Source organism: Symphodus melops (assembly GCF_947650265.1).
Source record: "Symphodus melops genome assembly, chromosome: 12".
NCBI classification, from domain to species: domain Eukaryota; kingdom Metazoa; phylum Chordata; class Actinopteri; order Labriformes; family Labridae; genus Symphodus; species Symphodus melops.
In genome coordinates, this window is record NC_136702.1 from 26,235,411 (window position 1) to 26,257,436 (window position 22,026).

General features: G+C 36.2%; 1 protein-coding gene and 2 long non-coding RNA genes across 6 annotated transcripts in view; 2 read left to right on the forward strand and 1 right to left on the reverse strand.

Moving 5' to 3' along the window:
- Positions 1–5,027: 5,027 nt before the first annotated feature.
- On the reverse strand, positions 5,028–7,214 carry LOC306832874. Its single transcript, XR_013780281.1, has 3 exons — positions 7,070–7,214; positions 5,427–5,496; positions 5,028–5,185 (listed from the first exon to the last, which is right to left on the reverse strand). It is a non-coding gene; the product is annotated as an uncharacterized lncRNA (long non-coding RNA).
- LOC306832872 lies at positions 5,391–9,231 on the forward strand. 3 transcript variants are annotated; one of them, XR_013780278.1, is made up of 5 exons: positions 5,391–5,475; positions 7,084–7,153; positions 7,430–7,500; positions 8,161–8,442; positions 9,039–9,136. It is a non-coding gene; the product is annotated as an uncharacterized lncRNA (long non-coding RNA). The 3 variants fall into 3 exon arrangements; XR_013780279.1 differs by lacking the exons at positions 5,391–5,475; positions 9,039–9,136 and adding exons at positions 8,829–8,969; positions 9,179–9,231 and having other exon boundaries at positions 6,900–7,153; positions 8,161–8,406; XR_013780280.1 differs by lacking the exon at positions 5,391–5,475 and having other exon boundaries at positions 6,900–7,153.
- A 4,368-nt stretch (positions 9,232–13,599) lies between these two features.
- Positions 13,600–22,026, forward strand: part of arhgap15 (Rho GTPase activating protein 15) — a 30,681-nt gene continuing 22,254 nt past the window's right edge. For both annotated transcript variants that reach the window (XM_079356893.1, XM_079356894.1), the window contains exons 1-2: positions 13,600–13,637; positions 17,762–17,936. In XM_079356893.1, coding sequence (XP_079213019.1) covers positions 13,624–13,637; positions 17,762–17,936 — 189 coding nt within the window. In that variant the 5' untranslated portion in view covers positions 13,600–13,623. The remainder of the gene's footprint in view (positions 13,638–17,761; positions 17,937–22,026) is intronic.

The following is a 22,026-nucleotide window of genomic DNA, read 5'->3' on the forward strand; positions in this document are numbered from 1 at the left end:
CTATGATCCAGAGACAACCGATAACCACACGCACCTTCAGAAAGTGGTCTCCCGAGGCAGAGGAGGCCCTCAGAGACTGTTTTGAGACCACTGACTGGAGTGCCCTACAAGAGACCCATGGTGATGACATTGAGGGGGTCACACACTGCACAACTGACTACATGAACTTCTGCATGGACGTTGTGGTTCCCACTAAAACTGTGCGCTGCTTCCCGAACAACAAGCCCTGGATCACCAGCGATGTCAAGGAGATCCTTAACAGGAAGAAAAGGGCATTCAAGGAGGGAGACCAGGCAGAGCTGAAGCGGGTGCAGGGGGAACTCAAGGTCAGACTCCGAGAGGCAAAGGAGGAGTACAGAAGGAAGGTAGAACAGAAGCTGCAGCAGAACAACATGAGGGAGGTCTGGGAGGGCATGAAGACCATCACAGGCTGCAGGAAGAAAAATAACAACGCAGAAGACGGGGACCCTGAGAGAGCAAACCAGCTCAACTTGTTTTTTAACAGGTTCGACAGCCCCGTCGCTGCAGCCAGTGCCTGTCCCCCCAGCACCCCTCTACACACCCCCTCCCCCCCTCTACACACCCCCTCCCCCCCTCTCACTCCTCCCCCCCAGCACCCCTCCTCCCCCCCCAGCACCCCTCTACACACCCCCTCCCCCCCTCTACACACCCCCTCCCCCCCTCTCACTCCCCCCCCCCAGCACCCCTCCCCCCCCCCCCCAGCACCCCTCTACACACCCCCTCCCCCCCTCTCACTCCCCCCAACACCTCCACCAGAACAGATACAACCTCCAGTGACAATCCATCCCCCCTCCCCCCCACCATCACCAGAGACCAGGTGAGCAAGGAGCTGAAGAGACTCCGCCCCAGGAAGGCAGCAGGCCCAGACAAGGTGTGTCCCAGGATGCTAAAGGCCTGCTCTGCTGAGCTGGGGGAGCCACTTCAGCACATCTTCAACATGAGCCTGCGGCTCGGGAAGGTTCCTGTGCTCTGGGAGACCTCGTGCCTCACCCCTGTCCCCAAGAAGAAGAACCCCAGTGAGCCAGGCGACTTCAGACCAATCGCTCTGACATCCCACGTTATGAAGACCTTCGAACGGCTGCTGCTCCAACACCTCAGACCCCAGGTCCAACATGCACAGGATCCCCTGCAGTTTGCATACCAGGCAAAGGTGGGCGTGGACGATGCCATCCTCTATCTTCTACACAGAGCTTACTCTCATCTGGACAAAGGGAGCAGCGTGATGAGAATCATGTTCTTTGATTTCTCAAGCGCTTTCGACACCATCCATCCCCTCCTACTGAGAGACAAGCTGACCGAGATGAGGGTGGACTCGCACCTGGTGAGGTGGATCACGGACTACCTCACAGAGAGACCACAGTACGTCAGACTGAAGGACTGCACATCTGACACTGTGGTCAGCAGCACTGGAGCACCACAGGGGACTGTGCTCTCCCCCGTCCTGTTCACCCTGTACACCTCGGACTTCCAGTATAACTCTGAGCTCTGCCACATGCAGAAATACTCGGACGACACTGCGATAGTTGCTTGTGTCAGGGATGGACAGGAGGAGGAGTACAGGAGCCTGATCGAGGACTTTGTGACGTGGTGCAGTGCCAACCATCTGCAGCTAAACACCTCCAAGACCAAGGAGATGGTGGTGGACTTCCGAAGGAAGAAACCACATCTTGAACCTGTTTCCATCGGCGGGGTCGATGTGGAGGTGGTCAGGACCTACGGGCACCTGGGGCTGCAGCTGGATGACAAGCTGGACTGGTCGCCTAACATGGACACTACCTGCAGGAAGGGACAGAGCCGTCTGTACTTCCTGAGAAGGCTGGGGTCCTTCAACATCTGCAAAAAGCTGCTGCAGATGTTCTACCAGTCTGGTGTCCAGCGTCCTCTTCTACGCCGTGGTGTGCTGGGGAGGAAGCTGCAAGAAGAGGGACGCAGCACGCCTGGACAGACTGGTGAGGAGGGCCGGCTCTGTGGTGGGCACAGAGCTGGACTCACTGGTGACAGTGGTAGAGAGGAGGTCTCTGGTCAAAATGCTCTCCATCATGGACAACACACACCACCCTCTGCACAGCACCTTCACCGGGCAGAGGAGCATGTTCAGCGAAAGACTGCTCTCACAGTCGTGCTCCACGGACAGGCTCAAGAACTCTTTTGTCCCCCTATAGGCAATAAGACTGTATAACACTTCACTGTCACGGCAGGGAAGAAGCGCACGGTGATCCCTGGAATCTTTTTTCACTTTTTTCTCACTCCTCACCTGCACTGCTGACCTCAGAGTCAGCCCCCAGTTGGACAATGTAATGCATATTGATAGTCACTTTACTGAGCACTGGTCACTTTAAAGACAATCACCCTAATCATGTCTGGTTTCATCCCACTGTTGTGTTATGCTACATCTGTAAGGGTTGACATGATCACCCTAATTAGGTCAAGTTTCACTCTATTGTCTTCAACACTTAATGCTAATCTGCTCTTCAATAGTTGGGTACTTAACGATTATCACCCTAACCACTCCTGGTTTCAGGTTATTGTCTAGGACACTTAATGCAAATCACTGCTCCTTTAAGTTGGTGAACCAATTTACATTCCTGCATTGACTGTTTAATGACTGTACTCACACCTCTGGCACTACCTCAAACACCTCTGTACATGCACATGGAACTAGTTTCTAGAAGGTCAGCACTTTGTTTCTACGGCTCTTTAACTGTTTACAGGTCTCTTTTAACCAACACATGTTTTTCTCTCCTCACAGGTTATGTACATTATGCTATATTAGTTTTAAGTCTAACTGCTAATGCTAACTGCACAGGTTTAACATATAATTATGTTTATTCTTAGTCACATAGGGGCTGCTATATCTTGTTTGGGGGATTTTGTATACGGGGGGGGGGACAGCGGGTGTGTATTGTAACTAATGTCTTGTGTCCTGCCTGTCTGTATAATGCTACTGGATGCCTTGAATTTCCCTCGGGATCAATAAAGTATCTATCTATCTATCTATCTATCTATCTATCTATCTATCTATCTATCTATCTATCTATCTATCTATCTATCTATCTATTCACAAGATTTAAAGAGGCTATTTTCAGCTCTTAGGTCTAATTTTGAGGGGGCGAGGGAGGGCTGTGACGTGCTGGGCGACTGCCGGCTGATCTCCGCCCATCGCAGGAACAAAAACTTGAAAGACTTTCTGGTTCATAAAGATTTTAATAAAAATAACCAAGACAGGGAAGCGTCTCGAGGCTCGGACATTGGTTTGATCCGTCTCCCCCACATTTTTAACCCCTATGCCAGAGTCGGTATCAACCCGTGGCAGGCCTTAAAACCTACAACAACTAACGCAGTATATGCTATAAGATGTAAGGCCTGCCACAGACTCTATGTGGGGGAGACCAGAAACGACATCACCGCTCGTATTAGACAGCATTTTTATCATATTAATAGCGGGAATGGCACCACTGTCTTGTATGCACATTTTAAACTCCACGGCCAACACAATGTGCAGAGCATGGGCCTGGAGAGCAACAGGGACTGGACCACTGTCCAGAGACGAGCGGCGGAAAGGAAATGGATCCACCTCTTAAAAACAATAGAACCTACCGGTCTTAATGAGAAATATTAGGGTGGATCCATTTCCTTCTTTTTTAATATAGCTTTTAGTGGGTTTTAGAAAATACTGACCCCCTGACCTCCCGGGGCCTCTCTTACAGGTTTTAACAGGCCGACCCTCTGCGGGCCGGGCTACCCTCCTTCTTTTAACTTTAGCTTTTATTTTTCAAATATTGATTTTATAGCCCACTCCTCCTCTATGGGATCTTAATTTATTTATGTTTTACCCTTAAACTTGTCTTATGCATGTTTTAAACCACCCCCCCCCCTTTTTTTAATTATGTCTATTTATGGAATTTCTAAATGTATCCAGCACTTTTTGCATGCATGTTGTTTTAGCACTTTTAGACCCCTATGAGGAGATTCTGGACCCTTTAAAATCTTATTTTAGCTTACTTTTGATTTCTAAACTATATAATTTATTTATCTTTTAAATTAATTTATGAGGTAGAACCTGCCTGCGGAGGGCGCGCCTCAAAACACTTTTTAACAAATAACAAAAACCTTTTTTTTAAAGACACCTTGCCCTGTTTTATGACATTTTATTGGACCTCTCCTTGTCTTATACTTATTTACTTTCTTATCCTTTTTTAACTTAATCAACAAAGATCCTATTATTTTATGAACTGCATTAAGATGTTTTAACAAGTGTAAATAAAGATGTATATATGTTTCTACAATTTTACTAACCCATGTATTTTTATGAGTGTGGTTTTAATGTGAATTTAAGCACTTATTTTATTTATGCACTTTTTTACATTTATTAACTAACCTTTTATCAATTTTAACACTTATTCTTTTATTTTGTAGATACATTTATACTTAATTTTCGCCAGGCCTTTTAATTCAGTTCAGGGCACTTATAAATAGGATCTTTATTTTATCTGTTTTAAATTATGTATTTTATTTATTTAGCTTTTAATTTTCTCTTTCTTAATTTCTAGGACAATGAAAGTCATTCAGCTCCTTGGTGTTTTTATCAGAGGCCCTGGGACGGGGTAGGTTTTAACCAGCTACAGAGCTCCGCCGACCTCTCCTGCGCGGTGGTCCGGTTACCCTTTTTAATTAAAACCAAATTTTAGAGTGTCTTAAGAGGGTCTTAATGAAAACCTTTTGGTTTTTAAGGAGGGTTTTAATTGCAAACTTTTAATTACTTATCAAAACCGTTGGTCCCCCCGAGAGCCCGTGCCCCCCGTAGCGTCCCCCAGAGGACGCTGCGCTTTTACCCAGACCTAACCCTAACCCTTACCCTAACCCTAACCCTAACCCCTAACCCTAACCCTAACCCCTACCCCTAACCCTAACCCCTAACCCTAACCCTAGCCCTAACCCTAACCCTAACCCTGTTTTTTCGACATAGGTATGTATGTCGTTTTTTCTTATTTTCGACATTGGGTATGTATTTCGTTTTTTGACTTTTTTCGACATAGGTATGTATGACGTTTTTTTTTTCTTTTTCGACATAGGTTTGTATGTTGTTTTTTTTACTTTTTTCGGCATAGGTACATGTGTTGTTTTTTTACTTTTTTCGACATAGGTATGTATGTTGTTTTTTGGACTTTTTTCGACATAGGTATGTATGTCGGTTTTTTTGTTTTTTCGACATAGGTATGTATGTTGTTTTTTACTTTTTTCAACATAGGTATGTATGTTGTTTTATTACATTTTTCAACTTGGTAGGTATGTCGTTTTTTTACATTTTTCAACATAGGTATGTGTCATTTTTTTACTTTTTTCGACATGGGCAGGTATGTCGTTTTATTCTTTTTTCGAGATGGGTATGCATGTTGTTTTTTTACATTTTTCGAAATAGGTATGTATGTTGTTTTTTTACTTTTTTCGGCATAGGTATGTATGTCGTTTTTTTTACTTTTTCCGACATAGGTATGTATGTCGTTTTTTTACTTTTTCCGACATAGGTATGTATGTCATTTTTTTACTTTTTTCGAGATGGGATTGTACGTTGTTTTTTTTACATTTTTCGAAATAGGTATGTATGTCGTTCTTCTTACTTTTTCGACATAGGTATGTATGTTGTTTTTTACTTTTTTCGACATAGGTATGTATGTCGTTTTTTTTACATTTTTCGAAATAGATATGTATGTTGTTTTTTACTTTTTTCAACATAGGTATGTATGTTGTTTTATTATATTTTTCAACTTGGTAGGTATGTCGTTTTTTTACATTTTTCAACATAGGTATGTGTCATTTTTTTACTTTTTTCGACATGGGCAGGTATGTCGTTTTATTCTTTTTTCGAGATGGGTATGCATGTTGTTTTTTTACATTTTTCGAAATAGGTATGTATGTTGTTTTTTTACTTTTTCGGCATAGGTACATATGTTGTTTTTTACTTTTTTTGGCATAGGTATGTATGTTGTTTTTTACTTTTTTAGACATAGGTATGTATGTTGTTTTTTACTTTTTTCGACATAGGTATGTATCTTGTTTTTTTTACTTTTTTCGACATAGGTATGTATGTCGTTTTTTTATGTTTTTTCGACATAGGTATGTATGTCGTTTTTTTAACTTTTTTCGACATAGGTATGTATGTCGGTTTTTTTGTTTTTTCGACATAGGTATGTATGTCGGTTTTTTTGTTTTTTCGACATAGGTATGTATGTTGTTTTTTACTTTTTTAGACATAGGTATGTATGTTGTTTTTTACTTTTTTCGACATAGGTATGTATCTTGTTTTTTTTACTTTTTTCGACATAGGTATGTATGTCGTTTTTTATGTTTTTTCGACATAGGTATGTATGTCGTTTTTTTAACTTTTTTCGACATAGGTATGTATGTCGGTTTTTTTGTTTTTTCGACATAGGTATGTATGTCGGTTTTTTTGTTTTTTTGGCATAGGTATGTATGTTGTTTTTTACTTTTTTCGACATAGGTATGTATGTTGTTTTTTACTTTTTTCGACATAGGTATGTATGTCGTTTTTTTTACTTTTTCCGACATAGGTATGTATGTCGTTTTTTTACTTTTTCCGACATAGGTATGTATGTCATTTTTTTACTTTTTTCGAGATGGGATTGTACGTTGTTTTTTTTACATTTTTCGAAATAGGTATGTATGTCGTTCTTCTTACTTTTTCGACATAGGTATGTATGTTGTTTTTTACTTTTTTCGACATAGGTATGTATGTCGTTTTTTTTACATTTTTCGAAAAAGATATGTATGTTGTTTTTTCATGTTTTTTCGACATAGGTATGTATGTCGTATGTTACTTTTTTCGACATAGGTATGTATGTTGTTTTTTTAACTTTTTTCGACATAGGTATGTATGTCGTTTTTTTTGTTTTTTCGACATAGGTTTGTATGTCGTTTTTTTGACTTTTTTCGACATAGGTATGTATGTCTTTTTTTCTTATTTTCGACATGGTTATGTATTTCGTTTTTTGACTTTTTTCGACAAAGGTCTGTATGTCATTTTTATTACTTTTTTCGACATAGGTATGTATGTTGTTTTTTTACTTTTTTCGACATAGGTACGTATGTGGTTTTTTTACTTTTTTCGACATAGGTATGTATGTTGTTTTTTGGACTTTTTTAGACATAGGTATGTATGTCGGTTTTTTTGTTTTTTCGACATAGGTATGTATGTTGTTTTTTACTTTTTTCAACATAGGTATGTATGTTGTTTTATTACATTTTTCAACTTGGTAGGTATGTCGTTTTTTTACATTTTTCAACATAGGTATGTGTCATTTTTTTACTTTTTTCGACATGGGCAGGTATGTCGTTTTATTCTTTTTTCGAGATGGGTATGCATGTTGTTTTTTTACATTTTTCGAGATAGGTATGTATGTTGTTTTTTTACTTTTTTCGGCATAGGTATGTATGTCGTTTTTTTTACTTTTTCCGACATAGGTATGTATGTCGTTTTTTTACTTTTTCCGACATAGGTATGTATGTCATTTTTTTACTTTTTTCGAGATGGGATTGTACGTTGTTTTTTTTACATTTTTCGAAATAGGTATGTATGTCGTTCTTCTTACTTTTTCGACATAGGTATGTATGTTGTTTTTTACTTTTTTCGACATAGGTATGTATGTCGTTTTTTTTACATTTTTCGAAATAGATATGTATGTTGTTTTTTACTTTTTCCAACATAGGTATGTATGTTGTTTTATTACATTTTTCAACTTGGTAGGTATGTCGTTTTTTTACATTTTTCAACATAGGTATGTGTCATTTTTTTACTTTTTTCGACATGGGCAGGTATGTCGTTTTATTCTTTTTTCGAGATGGGTATGCATGTTGTTTTTTTACATTTTTCGAAATAGGTATGTATGTTGTTTTTTTACTTTTTCGACATAGGTATGTATGTCGTATTTTACTTTTTTCGACATAGGTATGTATGTCGTTTTTTTAACTTTTTTCGACATAGGTATGTATGTCGTTTTTTTTGTTTTTTCGACATAGGTTTGTATGTCGTTTTTTTGACTTTTTTCGACATAGGTATGTATGTCTTTTTTTCTTATTTTCGACATGGTTATGTATTTCGTTTTTTGACTTTTTTCGACAAAGGTCTGTATGTCATTTTTATTACTTTTTTCGACATAGGTATGTATGTTGTTTTTTTACTTTTTTCGACATAGGTACGTATGTGGTTTTTTTACTTTTTTCGACATAGGTATGTATGTTGTCTTTTGGACTTTTTTAGACAGGTATGTATGTCGTTTTTTTTACTTTTTTCGACATAGGTATGTATGTCGTTTTTTTACTTTTTTCGACATAGGTATGTATGCCGTTTTTTTACTTTTTTTGGCATAGGTATGTATGTTGTCTTTTGGACTTTTTTCGACATAGGTATGTATGTCGTTTTTTTTACTTTTTTCGAGATGGGATTGTACGTTGTTTTTTTAAAATTTTTCGACATATGTATGTATGTCGTTCTTTTTACTTTTTCGACATGGGTAGGTATGTCAGGTTTTTTTTATTTTTCAACATAGGTATGTATGTTGTTTTATTACATTTTTCGACATGGGTAGGGATGTCGTTTTTTTTACATTTTTCAACTTGGTAGGTATGTCGTTTTTTTACATTTTTCAACATAGGTATGTATGTCATTTTTTTACTTTTTTCGACATGGGCAGGTATGTCGTTTTATTCTTTTTTCGAGATGGGTATGCATGTTGTTTTTTTACATTTTTCGAAATAGGTATGTATGTTGTTTTTTTACTTTTTCGACATAGGTATGTATGTCGTATTTTACTTTTTTCGACATAGGTATGTATGTCGTTTTTTTAACTTTTTTCGACATAGGTATGTATGTCGTTTTTTTTGTTTTTTCGACATAGGTTTGTATGTCGTTTTTTTGACTTTTTTCGACATAGGTATGTATGTCTTTTTTTCTTATTTTCGACATGGTTATGTATTTCGTTTTTTGACTTTTTTCGACAAAGGTCTGTATGTCATTTTTATTACTTTTTTCGACATAGGTATGTATGTTGTTTTTTTACTTTTTTCGACATAGGTACGTATGTGGTTTTTTTACTTTTTTCGACATAGGTATGTATGTTGTCTTTTGGACTTTTTTAGACAGGTATGTATGTCGTTTTTTTTACTTTTTTCGACATAGGTATGTATGTCGTTTTTTTACTTTTTTCGACATAGGTATGTATGCCGTTTTTTTACTTTTTTTGGCATAGGTATGTATGTTGTCTTTTGGACTTTTTTCGACATAGGTATGTATGTCGTTTTTTTTACTTTTTTCGAGATGGGATTGTACGTTGTTTTTTTAAAATTTTTCGACATATGTATGTATGTCGTTCTTTTTACTTTTTCGACATGGGTAGGTATGTCAGGTTTTTTTTATTTTTCAACATAGGTATGTATGTTGTTTTATTACATTTTTCGACATGGGTAGGGATGTCGTTTTTTTTACATTTTTCAACTTGGTAGGTATGTCGTTTTTTTACATTTTTCAACATAGGTATGTATGTCATTTTTTTACTTTTTTCGACATGGGCAGGTATGTCGTTTTATTCTTTTTTCGAGATGGGTATGCATGTTGTTTTTTTACATTTTTCGAAATAGGTATGTATGTCATGTTTTTACTTTTTCGACATGGGTATGTATGTCGTTTTTTATGTTTTTCGACATGGGTATGTTTGTTGTGTTTTTGACTTTTTTTAACATGTCGTTTTGGTACATTTTTCAACATGGGTATGTATGTCGTTTTTTCTTTTGTTCGACATAGGTATGTATGTCTTTTTATGCTTTTTTCGACATAGGTATGTATGTCGTTATTCTAATATTTTCGACATGGGTAGGTATGCATGTGGTTTCTTTAATTTTTTCGACATGGCTATGTATGTAGTTTTTACTGTCTTATACATATGTATGGATGTCGTTTTTTAATTTTTTTCGACATAGGTATGTATTTCATTTTTTTAATTTTTTCAACATCGGTATGTGTGTCATTTTTAATTTTTTCGACATGGGTACGTTTGTTGTTTTCTGACTTTTTTCAACATGGGTAGGTATGTCGTTCTTTATATTTTTCGACATGGGGATGTATGTCATTTTTTTAGATTGTTGACATTGGTACGTTTCTCATTTTCTGCCTTTTTTTGACATGAGAAGGTATGTCGTTGTTTTTAATTTTTTGACATAGGTAGCTATATTGTTTTTATGTCGTTTTTTGAATGTTTTTGACATGAGTAGGTATATTGTTTTTTTTACTTTTTTCGACATCAGTATGTGTGTCATTTTTTACTTTTTTCAACATGGGTATGTATGTCGGTTTTTTAATATTTTTCGACATAGGTATGTTGTTTTTTTTATTTTTTCGACATATTCATGTATGTTCTTTTTCATGAAAATAAAAACACTGATTTATACACACACTTCACCCACCACAACAAGTAAAACTTGATCATTGTGGGACTCGAGAGTAGGCTGAGTTTGACATTGGCTCAATGGACCAGAGCGGAAAGGTGATGGATTAACCACCTAAAAACAATCGTTCCCAACAGTTTGAATGAAATCTACCATTAAGAGCTTTTTACGAGTTGCAGGGATCTATACTTACCTCTGTGTTGCTGGCACCTACCTGAAAATAAGGACAAGATGTATATATTTTTTTTATATATATAATTTCTACTTACCTTTCGGGCCCTCTTGTCCAACCTGAGAAAAAATGAAAAATAACAAACAACAAAAAAAAAACAATAAAGAGAAATAAACTCATACTTACCTTCTTCTGCCTCTGACAGCAACCTGAAAATAAAAATATTTTTACTTACCCTCCTGGATCCTTTATCATGAAGGTGGAAATGGCAACCCTTCTCATCAATCCTCGCCCTGTATCAGCTGCTTTCTGTCTCTACTTAAAACCTGAAACAGAAAATCAAAAAGAGTTGTGCATGCCCATGCAAAGTATATGTCTTTCTTGACAAAACTATTTTAAACATCTTTTTAACCTGTCCTAACCCTAAACCTTTTCCCTCATCACAGCTGATATCACAGGTCGTGGTACTGAAGGAGCTAAAAAAAAAAAAGCATTGTGATCAAACCAGCTGATAAGGGCAGTGTGGCAGTCATCATGGACAGAGAACAGTACCTGTGGGAGGGATATAGACAACTCAACGATCAAAAATATTATTCTAAATTAGATAAACCTATTTCTTCAGATACAAATAGATTGCTAAAAAATTTTATAGATAATCTTTACAATTAAAAATGTATTAACTTTAAACAAAAAACATGCCTTCTGGGCACACCTGAACCCAGACCCAGGCTCTTCTACATGCTCGCTAAGATGCACAAGGATCCTGCAAAATGGAGTAGGCCGCACGAAATCCCTCCAGGCAGGCCTATTGTGTCGGACTGCTGCAGTGACACATACAACACGGCTGAATATATCGATTTCTTCCTAAACCCCCTGTCCATCAAACATGACAGTTATATAAAGGACACTTACCATTTCGTCGAAATTATTAGGAGTCTCCACATCCCACAAGACGCCATGTTATTCACTGTGGACATTGACAGCCTGTACACAAACACTGACACACAGGAGGGCATACAGGCTGTCAAAAACACATTTTATAAATTCAGAGACAGAAACAGACCAGACAAAGAATTGATTCAATTATTAGAGATCAATTTGACTAGGAATGATTTTGTTTTTTGTTTTTTATTAAATTCTCTTTTTATTGAATTCTTCCATGTCCAAACACGCCAAACTTTTAAATTAACCATCTGCAATTGTACAATCGTTTCCACCGGTATAGTATCACTAACAAAGGTGGGCTAACAGAAAGCAGTACAAAAATGTGCAAGGACTCATTAGGCATCAAAACTACCCGTAACACAGGATTTTTCAAATACAGTAAAAAAAAAAGAAAAAAAAAAGAAGAACACAGTAAACAAACATGTTGGGGTAGACCTCAATGACACATAAATACCACTACAGAGGGAATACAGATATTTATAAAAGAAATGATAAAGGAAAAAATAAAAAAAATAAAAATTATCCACTTTAAACAAATGATGGACGTATTGGCGTGACATACTCCAATCATCTTTCCCATCTTTTCAAAAAGATTCCCTGTTGTAATTTCAAAGCAAAAGTAATCCTCTCCATCCTAAACATATCATAAATTATGTCAAACCACTCCTCCACTGTGGGTGTTATTTCCTCCAAATTAAGGACACAGCCATGGGGAAGAAATTTGCCCTGGCATACGCCAACATCTTCATGGCTGAGTGGGAGACATCAGCCCTGGCCTCCTGTAAAAAGAAACTCCTCCACTACCTCAGGTATCTGGATGATATCTGGGGTGTCTGGGCCCACTCAGAGGAGGATTTCAAAATCTTTGTACAGACCCTGAACACTTACAAGTCCATCAAATCCACCACCAGCTACACCTCTGTTGATTTCCTGGACACCACCACCTACAAAGGAGCGGGGTTCAGTGAAACAAACAGACTGGGCGTGAGGGTGTTTTTTTTGTCGTCATTCTTTTTATTGCAATTTTAGATTTTAATTAGACAAAACAACACAGTGCCTGCAACTGGCACCAAAACAAAACAGCAGCTCTGAATATAATGAATACACAAAATATGAGATGGTGGATGGGGTTTACAGTACATATACAACATTCACCAATACAAGTCAGTTGTACAGGAATCCCTTCAAAAGAATGGCTGAAAGGTCTGACTGAATGTAGTCCAAATACGGGCGCCACACTCTGTAGAACTGGTCTATACTGGTGTGTATAACACTGGTCAAGTATTCTAAGGGGATCAGTTCAGAAATTATTTTTCACCAACCGCCAACAGATGGAACTTTGTCAGTGATCCAGAGTAAAAGGATGCTTTTACTGGCAGTAAACATGCACACCAGGAGAGGGAACCACTTCGTGGCACCCTTCCTGTTTTACTTTTTTCCCCTAACCCTAACCGTAATTCAGTGGAAACATAGATATTTCATATCAGGCCTTTTAATTCAGTTCAATGCACTTAGAAATAAGATCTTTATTTTATCTATTTATATTTTATATTTTATTTCCCACTTTCTTTTAGGACAATGAAAGTCATTTTAGCCTCTCAGGTGTTTTTATCAGAGGCCCTGGGACATGGGAGAGTTTTAATCAGATGTAGAGCTCCTCCCACCTTTCCTGCATGGTGGTATGGTCACCTTTTTATCCAAATTTTAACATTGTCTTAAAGTTGCTTTTAAAGGAGGGTTTTAATTACAAATCCTTTTAAGTATTTATTAAAACTGACATTCCCCCCAGAGCCCGTGTTCCCCAGAGCCCGTTGCCCCCATAGCATCCCCCAGAGGATGCTACGCTTTTACCTAACCTAACCTTACCCCTGATAGGTAAGATGACATAAAACACGACAAACGGCTCTCATGAGGTTGTTTTTGTCTTTCAGGAAATGGTTGCAGCAGTTACAGACTGCTGGTTTGAAGAAACCACGTGATGAATCTTACTTCCTCTAACAGGCTGCTCTCTTGAGATCAGGGGCACAGAGATGGCGGGTACAAGGTAAGATCACATTCAATCATCCAGTTAGTCTGTGACTTTGTGTGGAGTCTGGGGTTTGGGTTTTCAACACAAAATAAGTGGGGCTCTGTTGGACTGAAATGATGTTTAATGGATGAAACAAACATTTGAATGAACTGTTTACCACAGATATTAGTGGCTTCCTCCCGGTTTTCATCAAGTTCAAACTGTTGTTCTCATAATGTGATGCGATGGAAATAAAACTTGAGCTTCCGTGTGGAGGCTTGAGCTTGTTTCCTGTAATTGAAACTTCAGGAGGGTTTCAGATAAGTGATGGCAGATGCTGCACTGTTGAAGAATTAGATTTTTATCAAAAACTCAATTTCTTTAAAAGTTTCTAAATAGCAGTGATACTTCAAATATTTGCACTTCTTCCTACAATTTTGTACATTTTCACGAGGGGCATCATCTCCCTGTTTTCTCCAATTTCCTGAAAGATCATTTAAACAGTACAATGTGTTTAATACTCGTTATTTAACATTAATCAAGATAACATTAAATCCACTTTAACATCTTTATTGAATCCAAAATACAATTTAAAGCTGTTTGGTTTTTATACAACTAATCCTTCAGTTAAATGAATATCAGATTAATCTGTCCAACACTGAGGGGCTAACATGGGGCTAACCCTAACCCTGTCTAAGCCCAAATTGGTTTTATTGGTTTATACAATGTTTTGTTTTTTTAGTTAAAGTCTGCCTACTGTTATTTTGAGCCTCTCTTATTGTTTGCAACAGAAGAATTGAAGTTGTGCAACCACAGTGAAGAAATCAGAGCTGCAAACAGGAACCTGAACACAACACTCGTCAGACATAGTTAACTCTAAAAGACATACCCCAACCCCAACTTGACTTAAAGTGGACGATCTCTTATTTATCGTTTTATTGATTCACTTTGGATCCCCACTGAAGAATCCAAATAAAAATATAACCACTAACAAATCAAACCATCCTTTTAACTTCTCTCACTCTACATTAATCTGTCAAATATCATTCAAATAAAACATGTTGCGTTGTATAGTGTAGTGTTTTCCTCAATATTTTTGAGAAACTCATCTTGCTTATGATCTTATTAATATTTTGGGTTAAATGTGGTGTCACTTCATCTCTGTATAACATCTCCTGTCGATGACTCTTTTCCTTACAGTATTTTGTTTAGACATGGGTAACATGAAGTGCCTATCAAAAGGTGTGGTTTGTAATGATGTCTATAATTTGTTTATGTAGGGTTTCCCATAAACTTGAACAGGCTATTGGTCTAACATCAAACCTGATTCATAATGATGCATCTCTTTTTTTATTCTTATTTTTTCGTTTTTGTTTTACAATAAAAATAGAACAAGTGAGGACTTGGATAAGACAGCATGAACAAATACAGGAATGTAAAAGGCACAGGTATTTTATATAATGGATTGTACATTGTAATGAACCAAGATACACTTACAAGTCTTTGCCTTTGTGTAAATCCCATTTTCTCCAATATTCTTCACCCTTCTCCTTTTGAAGTCGCAGGACAAAAGTCATATTTTACCATAAAGCTGATGGAATTCATAATGTTCCTCAAGGTTCTCATGGTAGGAGGTTTCCTCTGAGGCCAACGTTCAGTAATCACTTTTTTACATGAGAATCTTTACACGGTATATGTATTTTTTACCAACACCTCCTGGAATTTTCCAGAGGTAGAGGGAAGTGAAAGAGAAATCCAATGTAATATTCAGAGTTTCTGCAAATGATCCTGCATTTCTTATCTTAAGAAACACTGTCCAATTCTCTGTTTATTATATTCATCCTTTGTCATTGCAACAATTCTTTAGATTATTAGCTGCATACAACATGCTGCATAAATATTTTTTATAAGGACAATGCAACACGTTGTGTACAGATGTGGTGAGCAGGCTGAGAGGAGATATATTGAGTGAGAGAGTGCAGAAGCAGAAGAGCAATACTGTGACAAAGAAATGATGTTTGCTATTTACAGCACTGTAGTGTTGATATTAATATATGTCTAAATATTGTAAACCTATAAGTTAAACATCTGACCAGGTAGGTTAAACCACATGTTATTTTACCATCCAAATTCTGATGTATACATGCACAATAGTAAAATGGCTGCCACTTTTTTGTTCTTTGATGCTAAAGAACGTCTGCTTTCTCACTTCCTGGCTAATCTATGATGACCGTGTGTCAGATATGAGCTGCAGGAATCAAACAACTGCTCATTGTGCATGCATAGTCTGTTTGTCCCGGCATGTAAAATATACACTGCTGCTACCCCAACATGTCTCAGAAAGCACACATTCATTTTCTCCAACTGTCTGGGGGACTGCTAACAGAGCAGAAGTGCCACTGAACTTGACTTTTATTATCTACACTGCAGCACACAAAGTCAAGTGTTGTGTGAGTCACAGGCAGTTCAATCAATGATGTTTGATTTAAGTCAAAGTTAAAACCAGTTGGCTACTTATGTCAACACTTATGTTGACACAAAGTAGCTTTAAACGTCTCCAGAAACAATTTATAAATGTGTTTACTTTAACTTCCACTCACTACACAAAATTATTTAATGTCCTGTGTAGTGTTTTTGCAAATCAATAGGTGGATACTTTATTTTACACCTGCTAGATAATAGTTGTAAATAAATAGTATTCTTTAATTCTTGTTTATTCTTATCCATTCTTATCTTAAGTTGTATTCATACGCATGATCTTTTTGCTGCTGCAACACACAAACTTCCTGTCAGGTCTATTTTTATCTTATTCAGCGCAGGAGTTGACAACGTGACCCTAAACCGTCTCTCTTGCACTACATGCACTTTACTCATGACCATTTGTGTCTTAATTAGATCAGACAGCTAAAGAAAGACAGGACATGTTGGGAAGAGAGAGAGGGGGCTTGATATGAGGCAAAGGTCAAAGGTCGATATTGAACCTACAGCTGCTGTGGAGAGGACTACATGATTTGATTTCATTTGATTTTAATTACAGCCTCTATATGTGGGGCATGTAACATAACTGCTAGGCCAGTGGTTCCCAAACTTTTTTTGCCAGGCCCCCAGTTGAACATAAAAATGTCTTTGGACCCCCTGTTTGTTTGTTATATACAGTATGTTAGCCATTTCCCTTAGGAAACTGTTCTTTCTGCACTTTTAACTTGTAGGTTATTTTTCCATGACAAGGATATTGTCTATGATTGACAGCCACTGCCTGTGGTTTGGTGTGTCAGTCTTTACCCAGTTCTGAGAGATGGCTTTCTTTGCTGCCACAAGAAGAATCTTGACCAAGTATTGTCTCCTGCATGCACAGATCCTTCCAGGTGTCCCAGGTAGAGAACAAAACAAGCTCGAGGGATTTCATAAACCAGCACTTTGCAGAGAGCTGGATCATCCCAGAAAGGTTTTATGTTGGGGCAACACCAGACAACGTGTGCTTGGCTCGGATCTATGTTGTTGCATATTCTCCAGAATATTGCTGCACTTTCATTTGTTTATGTTTAATCTTGGGTGTGATGAAGTACTGAATTAGATGTTTCCAAATGAATTCTCTGCACATCTGTGATTGTGTTTTGGTTTGAGTCATTTTCCACATATCAAACGAAACATTCTGTGCGATCTCCTCATTCAGCTCGCTTTCCCATATAGCCTTGATATATAGTGCTGAGTCATCTTTTGACTCCATCAAACCCCAGTACAGGTTAGACACTGCCTTTTTAATTACCTAACTATTTGCAAGTATAAATAACCTGATGATAAGGATATATTTCGTCTCCATCTTTCTTAATGTAAACTGTATATATTCTTAATCCTCATCCTCAATCCTCGATGAAAAAGTCCCAAAGCACTGTTCCTCTTGCAGAACGATACATATGATACCCAACGATGTAGGCACATGTAACTGTGTTAAGATCCAGTTGGAATAATGTGAGTGTTGGCCAGCTGTGGACTTGGGAGGGAGCACAGCTGTTTTAAAATTGAAATTGATGTAAATAAAATACACGCATGAAATAGTATTGTTGGTGGTTTCCAAGTTGTTAAATCCAAATGAGAAAGCAAATCCTACAAATCGACAGCAGCAAGAAATTTATGAAAAAGTCTCTTTCATTTCTCAACAGAATAACGAACATCCAGAGTGCAGCTAAGCAGCCACAGATAATAAAGCCTCCTCAGCGCAGTTCAGCAGCACTTGAAGCTGTGCAGATACGACAAAAGAGCTCACAGAGTTCTGGAGACCGACTCAGTCAGTCCAAGTCCATGGTCCTGCAGGAGTCAGACCTGCCTCAGAAACCAGTATGTACACACATCTTACAGTATGTAAACACATCTTACAGTATGTAAACACATCTTACAGTATGTAAACATCTTACAGTATGTAAACACATCTTACAGTATGTACACACATCTTACAGTATGTAAACATCTCACAGTATGTAAACACATCTTAGAGTATATAAACACATCTTACAGTATGTAAACACATCTTACAGTATGTACACACATCTTACAGTATGTAAACATCTTACAGTATGTAAACATCTTACAGTATGTAAACACATCTTACAGTATGTAAACATCTTACAGTATGTAAACACATCTTACAGTATGTAAACATCTTACAGTATGTAAACACATCTCACAGTATGTAAACACATCTTACAGTATGTAAACACATCTCACAGTATGTAAACAAATCTTACAGTATGTAAACACATCTTACAATATGTAAACATCTCACAGTATGTAAACATCTTACAGTATGTAAACATCTTACAGTATGTAAACACATCTTACAGTATGTAAACACATCTTACAATATGTAAACATCTTACAGTATGTAAAAATCTCACAGTATGTAAACACATCTCACAGTATGTAAACACATCTTACAGTATGTAAACACATCTTACAGTATGTAAACACATCTTACAGTATGTAAACATCTTTCAGTATGTAAACACATCTTACAGTATATAAACATCTTACAGTATGTAAACACATCTTACAGTATGTAAACATCTTACAGTATGTAAACACATCTTACAGTATGTAAACACATCTTACAGTATGTAAACATCTTTCAGTATGTAAACACATCTTACAGTATGTAAACATCTTACAGTATGTAAACACATCTTACAGTATGTAAAAACATCTTACAGTATGTAAACACATGTTACAGTATGTAAACACATCTTACAGTATGTAAAAACATCTTACAGTATGTAAACATCTTACAGTATGTAAACACATCTTACAGTATGTAAAAACATCTTACAGTATGTAAACACATCTTACAGTATGTAAACACATCTTACAGTATGTAAAAACATCTTACAGTATGTAAACACATCTTACAGTATATACACACATCTTACAGTATGTAAACACATCTTACAGTATATACACACATCTTACAGTATATAAACATCTTACAGTATATACACATCTTACAGTATGTAAACACATCTTACAGTATGTAAACATCTTACAGTATGTAAACACATCTTACAGTATGTAAACACATCTTACAGTATGTAAACATCTTTCAGTATGTAAACACATCTTACAGTATATACACACCTCTTACAGTATGTAAAGACATCTTTTAGTATATAAACATCTTTCAGTATTTAAACATCTTACAGTATGTAAACACATCTTACAGTATATAAACATCTTTCAGTATGTAAACACATCTTACAGTATGTAAAAACATCTTACAGTATATACACACACATCTTACAGTATGTAAACACATCTTACAGTATGTAAACATCTCACAGTATGTAAACACATCTCACAGTATGTAAACACATCTTACAGTATGTAAACATCTTACAGTATATACACACATCTTACAGTATGTAAACACATCTTTCAGTATGTAAACACATCTTACAGTATATACACACATCTTACAGTATATACACACATCTTACAGTATGTAAACACATCTTTCAGTATGTAAACACATCTTACAGTATATACACACATCTTACAGTATGTAAACACATCTTTCAGTATGTAAACACATATTACAGTATATACACACATCTTTCAGTATGTAAACACATCTTACAGTATGTAAACACATCTTACAGTATGTAAACATCTTTCAGTATGTAAACACATCTTTCAGTATGTAAACACATCTTACAGTATGTCAACATCTTACAGTATATACACACATCTTACAGTATGTACACACATCTTACAGTATATACACACATCTTACAGTATATAAACACATCTTACAGTATATACACACATCTTACAGTATGTAAACACATCTTACAGTATGTAAACATCTTACAGTATATACACACATCTTACAGTATGTAAACACATCTTACAGTATGTACACACATCTTACAGTATGTAAACACATCTTACAGTATGTAAACATCTTTCAGTATGTAAACACATCTTACAGTATATACACACATCTTTCAGTATGTAAACACATCTTACAGTATGTAAAAACATCTTACAGTATGTAAACACATCTCACAGTATGTAAACACATCTTACAGTATGTAAACATCTCACAGTATGTAAACACATCTCACAGTATGTAAACACATCTTACAGTATGTAAACACATCTTACAGTATGTAAACATCTTACAGTATATACACACATCTTACAGTATGTAAACACATCTTACAGTATATAAACATCTTACAGTATGTAAACACATCTCACAGTATGTAAACACATCTTACAGTATATAAACATCTTACAGTATGTAAACACATCTTACAGTATGTAAACACATCTTACAGTATATAAATATCTTACAGTATGTAAACACATCTTACAGTATGTAAACATCTTACAGTATATACACACATCTTACAGTATGTAAACACATCTTACAGTATGTAAACACATCTTACAGTATATACACACATCTTACAGTATGTAAACACATGTTACAGTATGTAAACATCTTTCAGTATGTAAACACATCTTACAGTATATACACACATCTTACAGTATGTAAACACATCTTACAGTATGTAAACATCTTACAGTATGTAAACACATCTTACAGTATGTAAACATCTTTCAGTATGTAAACACATCTTACAGTATGTAAACATCTTACAGTATGTAAACACATCTTACAGTATGTAAACATCTTACAGTATGTAAACACATCTTACAGTATGTAAAAACATCTTACAGTATGTAAACACATCTTACAGTATATACACACATCTTACAGTATATAAACATCTTACAGTATATACACATCTTACAGTATGTAAACACATCTTACAGTATGTAAACACATCTTACAGTATGTAAACATCTTACAGTATGTAAACACATCTTACAGTATGTAAACACATCTTACAGTATGTAAACATCTTTCAGTATGTAAACACATCTTACAGTATATACACACCTCTTACAGTATGTAAACACATCTTTTAGTATATAAACATCTTACAGTATGTAAACACATCTTACAGTGTATACACACCTCTTACAGTATGTAAACACATCTTACAGTATATACACACCTCTTACAATATGTAAACACATCTTACAGTATGTAAACATCTTACAGTATGTACACACATCTTACAGTATATACACACATCTTACAGTATGTAAACACATCTTACAGTATATAAACATCTTTCAGTATGTAAACACATCTTTCAGTATGTAAACACATCTTACAGTATGTAAAAACATCTTACAGTATATACACACACATCTTACAGTATGTAAACACATCTTACAGTATGTAAACATCTCACAGTATGTAAACACATCTCACAGTATGTAAACATCTTACAGTATATACACACATCTTACAGTATGTAAACACATCTTTCAGTATGTAAACACATCTTACAGTATATACACACATCTTACAGTATGTAAACACATATTACAGTATATACACACATCTTTCAGTATGTAAACACATCTTACAGTATGTAAACACATCTTACAGTATATACACACATCTTACAGTATGTAAACATCTTTCAGTATGTAAACACATCTTACAGTATGTAAACACATCTTACAGTATGTAAACACATCTTACAGTATGTAAACACATCTTACAGTATATACACACATCTTACAGTATGTAAACATCTTACAGTATGTAAACACATCTTACAGTATATACACACATCTTACAGTATGTAAACACATATTACAGTATATACACACATCTTTCAGTATGTAAACACATCTTACAGTATGTAAACACATCTTACAGTATATACACACATCTTACAGTATGTAAACATCTTTCAGTATGTAAACACATCTTACAGTATATACACACATCTTACAGTATGTAAACACATCTTACATTATGTAAAAACATCTTACAGTATATACACAC